The sequence below is a fragment of the Pan troglodytes genome, chromosome 19, assembly GCF_028858775.2.
Source record: "Pan troglodytes isolate AG18354 chromosome 19, NHGRI_mPanTro3-v2.0_pri, whole genome shotgun sequence".
Lineage (NCBI taxonomy): Eukaryota > Metazoa > Chordata > Mammalia > Primates > Hominidae > Pan > Pan troglodytes.
In genome coordinates, this window is record NC_072417.2 from 58,742,101 (window position 1) to 58,757,931 (window position 15,831).

Consider the following 15,831-nt stretch of genomic DNA (forward strand, 5'->3'; position numbering starts at 1 on the left):
AAGGCATAGAGGCCAGGATAGCTGCCCAGTGGGTGGGGATGAAAGGGCCATAGCACGGCCCACCCTTCCAGACCTGAACTATTCAAGTCAACACACAGTGCATCAGAATAAAGAGCCAGAGGAGGCCGGGTGCGGTGGCTCACGCCTGTAATCCCAGCACGTTGGGAGGCCGAGGCGGGCGGATCACTTGAGGTCAGGAGTTCGAGACCAGCCTGGCCAACATGGTGAAACCTCATCTCTACTAAAAAATACAAAAATTAGCCGGGCATGGTGGCGGGCACCTGTAATCCCAGCTACTTGGGAGGCTGAGGCAGGAGAATAGCTTGAACCCAGGAGGTGGAGTTTGCAGTGAGCCGAGATCGTGCCACTGCACTCCAGCCTGGCAACAGAGTGAGACTCTGTCTCAAAAAAAAAAAAAAAAAAAAAAAGAGCCAGATTAGATCTCCAGTCAGCAAGCCAGACTTTAAAACTTGAACAGCTTCACATCTTTAGAAACAGATTTTGTCAATCAGGAGGGGCAATCAACCACTGAAGCATAGAAAAAAAGCCTGATGCCATCACACGTTTGAATGATAAAAATCAGTTCCTGGCCAGGCGCGGTGGCTCACACCTGTAATCCCAGCACTTTGGGAGGCCGAGGTGGGTGGATCACAAGGTCAGGAGTTTGAGACCAGCCTGGTCAATAAGGTGAAACCCCGTCTCTACTAAAAAAATACAATAATTGTACTAAAAAATACAAGAATTGTACTAAAAAAATACAAGCCGGGCGTGGTGGTGGGAGCCGGGAGGCTGAGGCAGGAGAATCGCTTGAACCCGGGAGGCAAAGGTTGCAGTGAGCTGAGATCACACTACTGCACTCCAGCCTGGGCAATGGAGCGAGACTCTGTCTCAAAAAAAAAAATAGTAGTTCCCAGCCCCTCCCAGATTCTGGGCTGGCCATGGCTCCATCTAAGATATGCACTGCCTAAATGAAATAGAATGCAAACCACATGTGAGAGCCACATAGGTAATTAAAAATTTTCTGGAATTCACATTTTAAAAGTAAAAAACCAAACAGGTGAATTTAACTTTTATTTAACTCAATATATCTAAAATACCAAACATCATTTCAATATATAATAAATATAAAATTACTAGACTATTTTATAGTTTTTGGTCTTATGGCTTTGAAATGTGGTGTGTAATTTAAGCTTATAGCACATCTCAATTTGGACTATCGCATTTCAAGGCTCAGTAGTCACCTGTCATTAATGGCTACTGTATTGGGCATTAAAAGTCTAAGAACTTGTCTTCTGTAGTTTTCCTACATAGGGAGATAATTTCTGGGCAGTCTGTTGTCAGTATATGCCCCTTTGAAAATGATGCCTAGTTGTTATTGAAACAGAATAAATTGGCCATTGGGCATTTGGTACATCAGGCTTTTGTGAGTTTGGTTAGTGGGAGTCAATACCCCTTCCAGTCAGCTCTGGGATAATCACAGGACCTGGTTCCTCATCTTGTGAGGCTGAGAGACAGATGTCTAACTGTGGTGAATTCCCAAAAGAATTCCTTTCTATGGGAACATATTTGTGGCCCCCAGATGATGCCTTCCTTTACCACTTTTGTGTGCTTTGAGCTCCTGTAGTCCTCAAGGCTTTCAGTGCTGTGCTTTTCAGTAGTTAATACTTTTTAGGTAGACATTATGGCCTCCCATCCAGCCAAATATGAAGTATGGTGAATAACAATATCTTTTTCATGAATGCTAACAGTGTTGACTTAATGACTTCAAAAATTAGACATTTTCTAACCTTGGTGCCCAGTCTGGGCACAGCATTTGGGTTTGTCCAATTAATTTGTTGGCTAACATGGGTAGACCTGTCTCCCTATGCTCAACCTGAAACAGCCCTGGAATATTTTATTTTATTTTTCGGCTTGCAAGCATTTTTTTTCCTTTTTCAATTTTAAAATACCGTTATATATTTAGAGGGTACAAGTGCAGATTTTTTTTTTCTTTTTCTTTTTTTTTTTTTTTTTTGCGGGGGGGATGGAGTCTTGCTCTGTGGCCCAGGCTGGAGTGCAGTGGTGCCATCTTGGCTCACTGCAAGCTCTGCCTCCCGGGTTCACGCCATTCTCCTGCCTCAGCCTCCCGAGTGGCTGGGACTACAGGTGCCTGCCACCACGCCTGGCTAATTTTTTTGTATTTTTAGTAGAGACAGGGTTTCACCATATTGGCCAGGCTGGTCTCAAACTTCTGACCTTGTGATCCACCCACCTTGCCCTCCCAAAGTGCTGGGATTACAGGTGTGAGCCACCACACCTGGCCGGGAAGTAATTTTTATCATTCAAACGTGTGATGGTGTCAGGCTTTTTTTCTATGCTTCAGTGGTTGATTGCCCCTCCTGATAGACAAAATCTGTTTCTAAAGATGTGAAGCTGTTCAAGTTTAAAGTCTGGCTTGCTGACTGGGGATCTAATCTGGCTCTTTTTTTTTTTTTTTTTTTTTGAGATGGACTCTTGCTCTGTCACCCAGGCTGGAGTGCAGTGGCACGATCTCGGCTCACTGCAACCTCCACCTCCCAGGTTCAAACTATTCTCCTGCCTCAGCCTCCCAAGTAGCTGGGATTACAGGCGCCTGCCACCACGCCTGGCTAATTTTTGTATTTTTTAGTAGAGATGAGGTTTCACCATGTTGGCCAGGCTTGTCTCCAACTCCTGACCTCAAGTGATCCGCCCACCTCGGCCTCCCAAAGTGCTGGGACTACAGGTGCCCACCACTACGCCCGGCTAATTTTTTTTTTTGTATTTTTAGTAGAGACGGGGTTTCACCATGCTAGCCAGGATGGTCTCGATCTCCTGACCTCGTGATCCAGCTGCCTCGGCCTCCCAAAGTGCTGGGATTACAGGCGTGAGCCACTGCGCCCGGCCACAAGTGCAGCTTTCTCACATGTGTATATTGCATAGTAGTGCAATTCTCACTTTCAGTGCACTTGTCACCTGAATAGTGAACACTGTACCCAATAAGTAATTTTTCATTCCTCACCCCCCTCCTTCCTTCCCACCTTTTGCCACCTCCAATGTTGGTTATTCCACTCTGTATGTCTGTGTATTCCCATCGTTTAGCTCCAACAGTCCCAGAACTTTAAAGTGATTTTTTTTTTTTTTTTGAGATGGAATCTCTCTCTGTCACCCAGGCTGGAGTGCAGTGGCACAGTGTCGGCTCACTGCAGGTTATAGCATCCCAGGTTAAAGCGATTCTCCTGCTTCAGCCTCCATAGTAGCTGGGATTACAGGAGCCCGCCACCACGCCTGGCTTATTTTTGTATTTTTAGTAGAGACGGGGTTTTGCCATGTTGGCCAGCCTGGTCTTGAACCGCTGACCTCAAGCGATCCACCCGCCTCGGCCTCCCAAAGTGCTGGGATTACAGGCGTGAGCCACTGAGGCCAGCATAAAGTGATTGTTAAACTAAGAAAGTGAGGAAGGAAAACCTCAAGCAGAATTTCCTCTTCCCCTTCCCCCTGCCAGGTAAGCTGGTCAGCAAAGCCAAGCGTGCCTTCCACCAGTGTTCCGGGAAGAGCTCGGAGCTGACATTTCTCGCTGCTCCATCTGAGGGACTTGCCCCACTTGGGCCCTCCACCTCTCACTCACAGGCCAGACCATCCTGCGAACCCCTCCTGCCAAGTCACCTGCTTTGCCTCTTTTCCCTGCTGTTCTCATTTCTGGCCAGCTCAGCTTTATCCATTCCCTAGACTTAAAACTCTCTTCTCTGAACTCTGCTGCCATCCCCTTTGCACCTTCATTTTGCCACAAATACCACTGTCTAACTTTTTTCTTTTGCCTCTTACCTTCATGCTGTGCTTCCCAAACTTGAGTCATCATAAGAATTTCCTGGCTGGTGATGAAACATTACAGACTTCCAGGCCCCACCCTTAGAGGTTGGTAGGACTGGAGCGTGGAGATGGGAACATGTCATAAAACTTCTGGAGAGTCTGAGGACCAGGCCAACTTGGGGGATGGTCCTAAGGAGAGTCTGGGATTCATGACAGCAAGTTTGAATGGAGATTTCTCTGTTTATCTTCCATTTCGCAGTGGGACCAGTAGACAAAGGTCCCAGCTGCTTTTCTATCATTGTTTTGTCACCTTTTGGAAGTTCACCCTATCACTGTTGCTCACCTGAGTGGGCCTGTAGCTGCAGCCAAACCATGTTAACTCTGAGAACAGACCGTGGGCTGCTCTGCCCTGTGCCTCTAGGAGCCCCTGCCTTTTGTGATCACCTGTCACAACCCTACCCTTCCTCCAGAACCCCCTCAATGCCACTGCTTCCCTGGGGCTTTCCTTATCCCACACACAATACTTGTTTCTTCTTTCTTCTCCCGCGTCTCTCTATGTGGCTCTTAATTAATTTCACCCTGCTTTATATCAGTGTGTGTGTCTGTTTCCCCACAAGACTGTCCTTCTGCAAGGGAAGGCTCCCTTTCCAATCTCCTTTGCACCCTCCAGCAGGCAGTGCTGAGACTTGCCCAAGAGGCTCATCAATCAACATTGCTTGAATCAGACTGAAAGAAAAGACAACTACCTCCCACACCCTGCATCTTTGTCCAGGCAAGCTCTGAGATTCATGACACCAACTGCAGCAAAGGCTCTCGGAAGAAAAATGAGTGAATGAACTGGAAGTCGAATGGGTAAACAGGCTGTGCCACATTACCCAAGTTCCATAAGCCTTTCAAATGGCAGCAAACCTACTCAAGATAGTTACTGATATATACCTGCGTACCTCAGTAATGGAACTGCATTACATAACAGGCAAAGTTCTTATTTACTCTGTGAAATTTTGTACTTCATTTGATTACAAGCTGGCACAGAATTTGGAAACGTTACCAAACATTGTCCATCTTCAACATTCCCCTCCTGTCTCTCCTTCCTTATTTCCTTCTACCCATGTTGAGATGCGGTGGAGGAAGGAGAAAGAACATTAAGAGATTAAACAAAAAAAACCCTAACCTTGATTTTTTTGTTTTTGTTTTTTTTGAGACGGAGTCTTGCTCTGTCGCCCAGGCTGGAGTGCAGCAGTGCGATCTCGGCTCACTGCAAGCTCCGCCTCCCAGGTTCATGCTATTCTCCTGCCTCAGCCTCCCCAGCAACTGGGACTACAGGCGCACACCGCCACGCCTGGCTAATTTCTGCATTTTTAGTAGAGACGGGGTTTCACCGTGCTAGCCACGGTGGTCTCGATCTCCTGACCTTGTGATCCGCCCGCCTTGGCCTCCCAAAGTGCTGGGATTACAGGCACGAGCCACCGCGCCCAGCCCTAACTTAGATTTTGCAGTCTGTTTCATCATCTATGTGACTCCATGTGAAAAAACTCATATGTGTTTTTCCTATCCACATGTGACCCTAGCTGTTTAACCCCAAGAGACAGACATGATGAAGGCACTAGCATGTTCCATACCTGGACTTCCAGGGCTTGTCTGAGTGTTCATTTACAATTCTTGTAATAAACAAGCCAGTGTAGGCCAGGTGCAGTGGCTCACACCTATAATCCCAGCACTTTGGGAGGCTGAGGCGGGTGGATTATGAGGTCAGGAGATGGAGACCATCCTGGCTAACACGGTGAAACCCCATCTCTCCTAAAAATACAAAAAATTAGCCGGGCTTGGTGGCAGGCACCTGTAGTCCCAGCTACTTGGGAGGCTGAGGCAGGAGAATGGCGTGAACCCAGGAGGTGGAGCTTGCAGTGAGCCGAGATCGCGCCACTGCACTCCAGCCTGGGCGACAGAGCAAGACTCTGTCTCAAAAAACAAACAAACAACAACAAAAAACAAGCCAATGTAAATCAACATCAGTCACCTTCCTCAGCTCCTCAAAGGCAGCAAGAGCTTCCATTTCCCTGTCATCGGGGTGAACAGTAATTAACAGGCTCTGTGCTAGGCACTTTACATCATCTCAAGATGAGGAAAATAAACTTGTCTAAGTAACTGGTAGTAGAAATTGTAGACTCTTTCCTTGTTGACGAGAAATGTCAAAGACTGTATAACATCTTGGTTCTTGTAGATAACCTCATGGCCAGGCTTTGGTTTCTGGGGAGTGATGACTTTTGGGCACCTAGGATGCTGCAGGACAACTGCTCCCCAGCTTTCAGGTCCCCCAGTGCTCCTTCTTCCCCATAGGGGTCCATCTGTGTCCTCTAGCAATGTCCCCTCCATGCCTTACAAGACCGCGCTCACCTTTAAGCCGAGCTCCAGCTCCCTCAGTGAGCGCTGAATCTCTCTGGTGAGGATATTCATCCGGCCACACTCCTGGAAGGCAACTACAATGTAAGGGGTGCGCTCCTCCACTTTGGCCATCAGTTCTGGGATGTTAAACTCGTCTGTCACCCGCTCCAATATTTCTTCCAGAAGTGCCTTGACCTGCCCCACAGAAGGAAACACAGCGTTAAGAAAGGGCTCTATTCTCCAGAAGGAATCCATTTTCCTGCAGTGTGGGACTAGAGATGCCAATCACCCATCGTCTGCTGCCCCTCCACCCACTGACCTGGCCAAACTCTTGCCTGCTTGTCGAGGTCAACTAGGTCAGGGCTGAGGACTGACTGACCACAGTGGACCTCTTCATAGGCTGGCCAAGTTCCCGGGACTTGCATGCCTAGCATAATACGATGAACACAGATAGCTCTCTAAGAATTTGGAGTTGAAAAACTCAGAGGCTGATCCAGTTGGCTGTGGGAATCAAACTAGAAAGCCATAAGACAGACTTGGGCCAAAAGGTGGCCCCTGCGGGCCATGTGAAGCTGAAGTGATGAGCAGCAATGACAAATCTATCTATCTATATCCAGATACAGTATATCAATATACAGTTATATACAATATCTATCTATCTATCTATATCCAGATACAGTATATCAATATACAGTTATATACAATATCTATCTATCATCTATCTAATCTGTCATTCATCTATCCATCTATCTAATCTATCACTATCTATCTATCTATCTATCCGGTCATCCACTCAGTTCTGAGTTTCTATGATGCAACACTGCAGTTTCTATCCTTGAGTTCTGGAAGAAACACCCTCATCTATCATGTAAACCTCCTGTTGTACCCCACGATTCTTTTCCCCACACAAACTGTCAGCTAATTAGATCAGGGGAGCTAGGACAAGTAGGGTCTCTCTCCTGGAAAACTGGAATTGAGGCTCAGAGATTCTGAGTTAATTTGGGGCAAGCACTTGGAGGTTGAGTCTGCCATTTTGGAATAAATGAGTAAGCCCAGGAGGTCTGTCAGCAGAGAAAGAAAAATGAAACAAGTGCAGACATAATAGACCACACAGCCAGCAGGTTGGGACAGAGGGAGAGAGGGGAAGGAGGGAGGGAGTGAGTGAGCACCAGCCATTTCTGGAGTCCTGAGAGCTGAGCTCTAGGTGCCTGTGGTGGATATCTGTTTTTCATTATCTCTTTTCCCTTCTAGGAACAATTCCCTATCTCCTTTGTGAAACTATGTCTTCCCCATTGTTTTATGTTTATGTTTAGTCACTGGGCCCAGTTTCCCCTGAGCCAAGTTAGGCCAATCAGATTATGTTTCCCAGGAGCACAATGATTTGAATCTCAAGCCTGGAATCCAAGGAACCACTGGCAGGATGGAGGCGCCTGGAAAGGGCGGTCTACCCTTCTTTTACCTGGGACTCTAGAGCCATCGTGATTTTTATCTCTTCTTAGGCTGACTCCCTTGATAGAGTGAGCCATTTCTTGCCTAGTTAAGCTCTGTTGGTGTCTATAGCTTGCAGCCAAGGAGGCCTGACCGAGTTAATACAGTTCTGCCATGCATTACCCATGTGAACGTAAGCAAGTTACTTAGGCCTCAATTTTCTCCAGCTGTAACACTTCCAAGAGTGTCTTTTTCTCCACTTGTCCCCTTTCCCAACTCCCAGAGTTGATGTGAAGATCAAATCAAATGAGCTGATGAGTGTGGCAGTCTCTGAAAGCTATGAAGAACTATATAAGTGTAAAGGATGATAAATATTCACCTTGCCTTGTATTAACACACAATGCCATCTCCAGGAAAAGAGCTGATGTTAGAAAAAAGAAAGTAAAAACCAATCACTCTGTCACGAATGGGTCTTTGGTGCTGTCATAGCAAAAACTGGAATCGGATTTTAATGGTACCTGAGAGCAGCTGCTGGGAAGACAAATGGCTAAAATTATATATATATTTTTCTCTGGAGCAGAGTTTGAAAAAACAGCTGTATATCAGCGAGCTTCCATTTGGACATTATTTACAAAGAGACGAAAAGATCGTCTGGAGGTATTGTTCCAAAATACACAGGATGTGGGGACACAGAGTTCTGTTTCATCTCTGATTAGGCTGTAAAGGGTGTGGGGGCCTGAGGAGGGAGAGGGCTGATAGGGAAGGACCCAGGTCCACAGACGTATGCGGGGCCTCTCTTTTGCTCAGGGAACCCAGAGACTCTTTCAGATAGGAGGAGTGGGTTCCAAGGGACGGAGTCCACCTTATTTCCACAGACAAACACTTCTGCTTTCTTCCTTTCTGGAAAAGTAATAAATGCTTATCAGAAAAATCTAAACATTTCTGATACACATGATACTAGAAGCAAAGTCCTCCCATAGTCTTAACTCTTCCCCCTGTGGGAGAAAAACACTGTTCAACTGTTGGTTTTTTGGTATATATTCCTGCAGATGCCCTTCAGTGTACATAACTCTATTCCTCTATCATCCATCCATCCACCCACTATCCATCCATCACCCATCTACCCATCACCCATCCATCCATCCATCCATTATCTATCCATCATCACCCATCTACCCATCATCCATCCATCCATCCATGTATCTAACATGCCGACCTCCCTTCTCACTCTTTCTCTTTAGCTATATACTAAAATCCCCAGCTTCCCTTCATATAGATGTAAACATGGGAACAGAATTGAGTCAAGAGTTCATGAGTGTATGTGGAGTGTACAACCTCTCGGTCATTTACTTCTTAACAACAAAATACTCTCTGGGCTTTGACTCTTTGCCCCTCATCTTGAGCTGAGCTGCGGTGTGGACAGGAAGGAACATAGCTCATAGGAACATGTGAGCTATGTGAGAAACACCACCATGGCCAAATACTGGGGTACTGCACAATCAGATGTGCACCCAGTAACATGCACACGTGTCCCATGCAGCATTGTGCATGGCAAGTAATCACAGTTCATATCATTTCTGAAATACACACACAAGCACATACACACCCCATTTCTTGGGTTAGCTGGGGGAGGGGATAAGGAAATGATAAGCATTAGAACCTTCTTTGAACCTTGACTGAAGAATTCTAAGTCTATTACTTATACAGTCTCAGCCTTTTCCAGTTTTAGATCTAGGAACATTATTCATTCTGGGTGGGTTCTTCTCTTTATTTTCAAATTATACATCAAATAGTGGAATAGACTGAGTAGAGTGATATGGAGCAGATTTCTCGAAGTATGCTCACCTCATCAAAATCACTAGGTTGCCAATGCAACCTAACCCCAGACCTCGGAGTCAGAATTTCAATCTCTCTGGCACATTCTTAGGCATATTAAAATTTGAGAAATACTATTTTGATGACATGACTCCATACCTTTATATAAAAGTCCAACTCTTTTAGTATCAGTTTGCTTTCCTAAAATCAGTCTCTAGAGCCTAAAAGTTTGATAATCTTCCCAAGGATGTTTACTTGTAAACCTAATGGCATCTCTAAATTAAAGAACTCAGCTAGGACCGGGTGCAGTGGCTCACACCTATAATCCTAGCATTTTGGGAGGTCAAAGTGAGAGGACTGCTTCAGCCCAGGAGTTCAAGACTAGCCTAGGCAACATAGTGTGACCCTGTCTCTACAAAAAGTTAAAAAATTAGCAGGGCGTGGTGGTACACACCTGCAGTCCTAGCTACTCAGGAGGCTGAGGTGGAAGGATTGCTTGAGGTTAGGAGTTGGAGGCTGTAGTGAGCTGTGATTATGCCACTGAACTCTCCAGCCTGGGTGATGGAGTGAAATCTTACTCTTAGAAAAATTAAATTAAAAAAAAAATTCCAGGCAGTACCATGGGGTGGATGTGAGCTGGTACAAATACATCTTTAGGAAGTTGGTTAGCTTGTCTCAGAAAAAAATTCATGGAGAAATTTCCCTTTGGTGGCCCATTCTTTTTTTTTTTTTTTTTTTTTTTTTTTGAGACAGAGTCTTGCTCTGTCACCAGGCTGGAGTGCAGTGGCACAGTCTTGGCTCACTGCAACCTCCGCCTCCCAGGTTCAAGCAATTCTCCTGCCTCAGCCTCCCGAGTAGCTGGGATTACAGGCGCCCACCACCACGCCTGGCTAATTTTTGTATTTTTTAGTAGAGACGGGGTTTCACCCTGTTGGCCAGGCTGGTCTCGAACTCATGACCTCATGATCTGCCCGCCTTGGCCTCCCAAAGTGCTGGGATTACAGGCGTGAGGCCCATTCTTCCTTTATCCTCAGCTACCCCCACACCAGGATCAGAGCCCCCATGTTGCCTTGGGTTGTCCTGAAACCCACACCTCACCCTGGTCTGCCTTTCTACTCCATAATTCCCTTCCACCTTCCTAAAATTTCAGGAAGTCCTGTGCTTAGTAGCAGGTAACTGTGTGTTTAGAGACTCTCGGACTAGAAGCCATTCACACAAAGGGAAGGCGTTTGCATTATGAAGGACTGTGTTCTTCCCCACCGGCATCTGGTTGGTGAAATGAGGTGGGGGTGCTTAGGGGTAACCCCTTGCCCATCCTTGCTTGGTTTGCCAGGGGATCAAGAAATCACATTCAAGGTTCCCAAGCCACCACTGTTCAGCCCTGCCCTTTCTTCACTTTGGCAGAGAAGCTGAATAAAAATGGACTTTGGGTGGACTGGTAAAGAAAACTGCTGAACCCAATGGCAGGGACTTCCTGTGATTTAACTGTTGGCCAGCATGGTGATGACGGGAGGGGAGAGGCTCTTGGCGGTGACAGGCAAGCATCTCCAGGCTGCAGGTGGTTGGTGCTTTGTGTGTTGTCTATGCTGTGTACTGCCAAAATGGCCAGCAGGAGAAAGGTGTGCATCTGTGATCCTCGGGGTCCCCCAGAACGACCTCAGGCAGTCCCCACCACACACACCTTTTCTTCTCTTGTGGCGCCCGCTCCGTCTCCGGCCTGGCTGTCCCGAGGCTGCAGCTCCAGCACAGTGCGGAAGAGCTTTTCTGAGGTTTGGGTCAGGAAGCCAATCTCTGCGTTCGGGTGGAGGCCATAGAGGTAGGGGGATTCTGGGGGCAGCTCAGCATCGATGTACTGAAAATCAAGGGCAAGCTCACTTAAAAAGAAACCAACACGTACCTCCCATCTCCCACACCGGCTTGTCCTCTGCAGGGAGTCCATGGGCTAGTATCCCTCCTCCAGGGGACACTGCTCACCATCCCTGGTTGACTTCAGCACCCTCTCCACCTATTAGTGCACCTTGACGTCATCCGTTTTTGTCGGCTGGACCCGTTTCCCAGAACTTCCACATTCATTCTATCATTCTCTCTTTTCTGGGAGGCTTAGATGCCTTTATCTATCTCCACACCCAATGCCTCCCACTCCTCCCTGATGACTCTTTTTCCTGCAGACCAGAGGAGGACTTCTCATAGTCTTTCAAAAATACGAATCCCTCCCTAGTGATTTTACTTAAGCTCTTCTAGGATTCCAGACCTTTCCTTCTTTTCTCTCCCCTCCATCTAAATCAGATATGACAAACCTGAACACGTACATGGGACGGCGCATGCAAAATAAACAAGTGAATTGGGCTTAGGACAAGGGAGGTGAGATTGGCTGCGAACTGGAGAGTCTGCACCCCTGGTGAAAGGTATTCAAATAAAAAAAATTTTGAAACTGTGTGTCACCCTAGTAGCTCCTTTCTGTGGCCAGTGCTAGTGGCTAGAGTCTGCCATGCCTAATGCCTAAAAATCCTAACCAGCGGCTAAGGCTCAGTTTTATTTTATATTTTATTTTATTTTATTGTGTGTGTGAGACAGGCTCTCACTCTGCTGAAAAAACTAGAGTACAGTAGTGTACAGTAGAGTACACAGCTCACTAAAGCCTCCATCTCCCAGGCTCAAGTGCTTTCCACCTCAGTCTCCCAAGTAGCTGGAAATACAGGTACATGCCCCCATGCTCAAGCCGATTTTTTATTTCTATTTTTTGTAGAGATGAGGTCTCACTATGTTGCCTGGGCTGGTCTCTAACTCATCAGCTCAAGTGATCCTCCAGCCTTGACTTTCCAAAGTTCTGGGATTACAGGCGGGAGCCACCGCGCCTGGCTCTGAATGTTTTGAGTGCCTCTTCATGACTCTTTATACGATGGTGGGAAAATATCCCTCAAGTTCCGTTCCTGATATGATTTTGACGATTCCTTGGTGTTATTAACACCTAGCCTAATAGATTGCTCATTCCTCAAGGGCCGATCTGTATGTTCATTTTTGTATTTCCTCCAGTGTTCTGTGCAGGCCCGGACTCTATGTAGATGCCCTAGAACCATCTATTAACTAACACATTAAAGAGAAGTATAAGAAAGAGAGTGTACCTCAGTCATTTGGAAATGTGCAAATCGATTTCACCCTTGCTGAATAAGAGAAACAGACTTCCTTTGCCTGTTACTTGCTCCAGCCTCCTGTCGAATTATCCTATGGACACTAGGGGACGCTGTTGCACAATTTTCCTGGGAAAAGCCTTCTTGCCTTTGGTGAAGTAGTTAAAAACATTTCCTCTTATTTTCCTTAAAGAGCTTTATTGTTTTAAATCTCTTCTTATAGGTCCAATTTTTCTGGATCAAATGACTTTTACGATTTACCCTTAAGTTTAATGAATTAAAAAAAATTTTTTTTAAAGCTTGCAGTTAATATTCCTGTGATCAATATTTCCCTTATGTTTTATATTCAAGAGTTTTTCTAGGCATGTTCAAAAGCCTACCAATAAAAACTGCTAAAAAATATCTTTTGGGCCGGGCGCGGTGGCTCACGCCTGTAATCCTAGCACTTTGGGAGGCTGAGGCGGGAGGATCATGAGGTCAGGAGTTCGAGACCAGCCTGGCCAACATGGTGAAACCCCTTCTCTACTAAAAATACAAAAATTAGCCGGGCGTGGTGACGCATGCCTGTAATCCCAGCTACTCAGGAGGCTGAGGCAGGAGAATTGCTTGAACCAGGGAGGCAGAGGTTGCAGTGAGCCGAGATCGCGCTACTCCACTCCAGCCTGGGTGACAGAGTGAGACTCCGTCTTAAAAAAAAAAAAAAAAAAAAAAAAAATCTTTCGGAATGTTTTCCATGGAAGGTGAAATAGGCAAAGATGAATACTTTAAACATAGCTGTGGTAATAGTAACATAAAAGACCGAAGTAATAGTAAGAAAACCTCCATGAGGCCGGGCGTGGTGGCTCACACCTGTAATCCCAGCACTTTGGGAGGCCGAGGCAGGTGGATCACCTGAGGTTAGGAGTTCGAGACCAGCTTCGCCAACACGATGAAACCCCGTCTCCACTAAAAAATACAAAAACCGGGTGTGGTGGTGGGGGCCTGTAATCCCAGCTACTCAGGAGGCTGAGGCAGGGAGAATAGTTTGAACCTGGGAGGCGGAGGTTGCAGCGAGCCAAGATCGCACCACTGTACTCCAGCCTGGGTGACAGATCAAGACTCCGTCTCAAAAAAGAAAAGAAAAGAAAACCTTCATGAGAATGCTGACTGTGGCATACGTATGTGGTATGTGCCTGTGTTCATAGCCACCAACACGGAGTGGGAGGGGTGAGTGACCTGAGAGATCTTGGCATAAGACCGCATAAGACTATGCTCCTCCAGGGATATTAGGATCACCGACAGAAACTTTACCAAAAGTTGGCTAAGGTCTTGCCTGAAATTTTGCTCCATGAAAAATGGCTTTGTCAGGCCAGGCGCGGCGGCTCACGCCTGTAATCCCAGCACTTTGGGAGGCCCAGGTGGGCGGATCACGAGGTCAGGAGATCAAGAACATCCTGGCTAACAGGGTGAAACCCCGTCTCTACTAAAAAAATATAAAAATAAAATTAGCCGGGCGTGGTGGTGGGCGCCTGTAGTCCCAGCTACTTGGGAGGCTGAAGCAGGAGAATGGCGTGAACCCGGGAGGCGGAGCTTGTGGTGAGCAGAGATCGCGCCACTGCACTCCAGCCTGCGCACCAGAGCAAGACTCCATCTCAAAAAAAAAAAAAAAAAAAAAAAGGGTTTGTCAACATCCCAAGTGAAAACAACCAAATAACTGTCCCAGATGTTATTTGTAGAAAACAGCAACACATAGAATGACTGAACCAAACATCAAGAATCGAAAGATCTCCAAAGGCTCCATTTGATTATTAATTTGAGGATAGAAATCCCGTATCTCTCAACTTAAACAGGGCAGGCTTGGGGCATAGGACCAGATTTGACATGAGCTCAGCTGTCTAAGCCCTTTTGCCTCAGCCCCTGCCTGCAGCCCATGGTGATGTCCCAGCAGAGGCTTCCCTGGTGGTGCAGGTCGGCGTGGGAGGAATACCCAGGGCCCTGTGAGCACCCTCACGACATCAGAAGCACAGAGCAGAGTCTCACCTGATGATAACCATTGTAGTCCATGTTGCCTGGGAGTGGGAACCCTGGGGCCAAAGACAGTTCTCCTTCTAACATTTCTGGTCGAATGAATTCCCCCAGGTAGGTTCTGCAGAGTCTTCTGTCCCAGTCATCTGTGATATGGCCTCCATACATGATCTCTCCAAACAGGTAGCGCAAATCATCATAGGGGACCTGAGTGATGGGGGAAAGAAAGAGAGGAAGGAAGGAAGGCCTCCACACAGGCGTCGGGGCTGGCCTCCCATCTGGGCAGCACAGAAAGCCACAAGAGAGGGACGCTTCTTGAGATTGGGAGCAATGTCTTATTTTTCTCCATACCCCCAGTGCCCAGCAGGGTTAGGGGTGTTTGGGGAGTTCATTAAAAGCTTGAAGAAGGCCGGGCGCGGTGGCTCACGCCTGTAATTCCAGCACTTTGGGAGGCCGAGGCGGGTGGATCACCTGAGATTGGGAGTTCGAGACCAGCCTGACCAACATGGAGAAACCCCGTCGCTACTAAAAATACAAAATTAGCCGGGTGTGGTGGTGCATGCCTGTAATCCCAGCTACTCGGGAGGCTGAGACAGGAGAATCTCTTGAACCCGGGAGGCGGAGGTTGTGGTGAGCTGAGGTCACGCCATTGCACTCCAGCCTGGGCAACAAGAGCGAAACTCCGTCTCAAAAAAAAAGAAGAAAAAAAAAAGCTTGAAGAATTACATCAAAGAGTGAAGACAGGAAAGATGCCAACCCCACGCCCCATATATATATGCCTTCCCTCTTTCAAGCTTTTTAACTGTGACAGTGAAGGCAGGCTCTACCTAGAAATTCTTTAAATAGGTGAATGTCAAACGGAGAAAAGTGAGGACCAGAGTACTTTTCTAATTTTCTGCCTTTAATGACAAGATTAACTGTCCCCTTTGAAAGTTCAAAGGGAATAAACAAAGCCCACAAGTTCATTGGTGTGAGACTTAGGGAGGGAGGTCACTGGAGGAAAGCCAGCAATGAAAGATTACTGTTGAGTGGGCTTCCCAGGCCCAAGGGCTGGAGACAGAAGGATTTCTCAGGGCATCTGGGCCTGGTTCGTTTTCCCCACGAGGAAGAGGTGGTGGCCCTGTTGACTCTGTGTTTGGCTCCTGAACTAGAATAACCTTGACGAGGTGAATATTCCCTTAATTGGAAGAGCACTGATTGTTAGCGAAGTTTGGGAACTTATATCGGGCGAGTGTGAAGTCTCTTCCTGCTGATCCACAGTCTACCT

The 15,831-nt window shown here is 46.8% G+C and overlaps 1 protein-coding gene across 7 annotated transcripts in view; it reads right to left on the reverse strand.

Annotated features, from left to right (window-relative positions):
- Nucleotides 1–15,831, reverse strand: part of DNAH9 (dynein axonemal heavy chain 9) — a 377,141-nt gene that overhangs the window by 22,885 nt on the left and 338,425 nt on the right. For all 7 annotated transcript variants that reach the window (XM_063799007.1, XM_016932363.4, XM_063799008.1 and 4 more), the window contains 3 exons: nt 14,580–14,771; nt 11,114–11,284; nt 6,202–6,384 (listed from right to left, as the gene is read on the reverse strand). In XM_063799007.1, the coding sequence (XP_063655077.1) occupies nt 6,202–6,384; nt 11,114–11,284; nt 14,580–14,771 (546 nt within the window). The remainder of the gene's footprint in view (nt 1–6,201; nt 6,385–11,113; nt 11,285–14,579; nt 14,772–15,831) is intronic.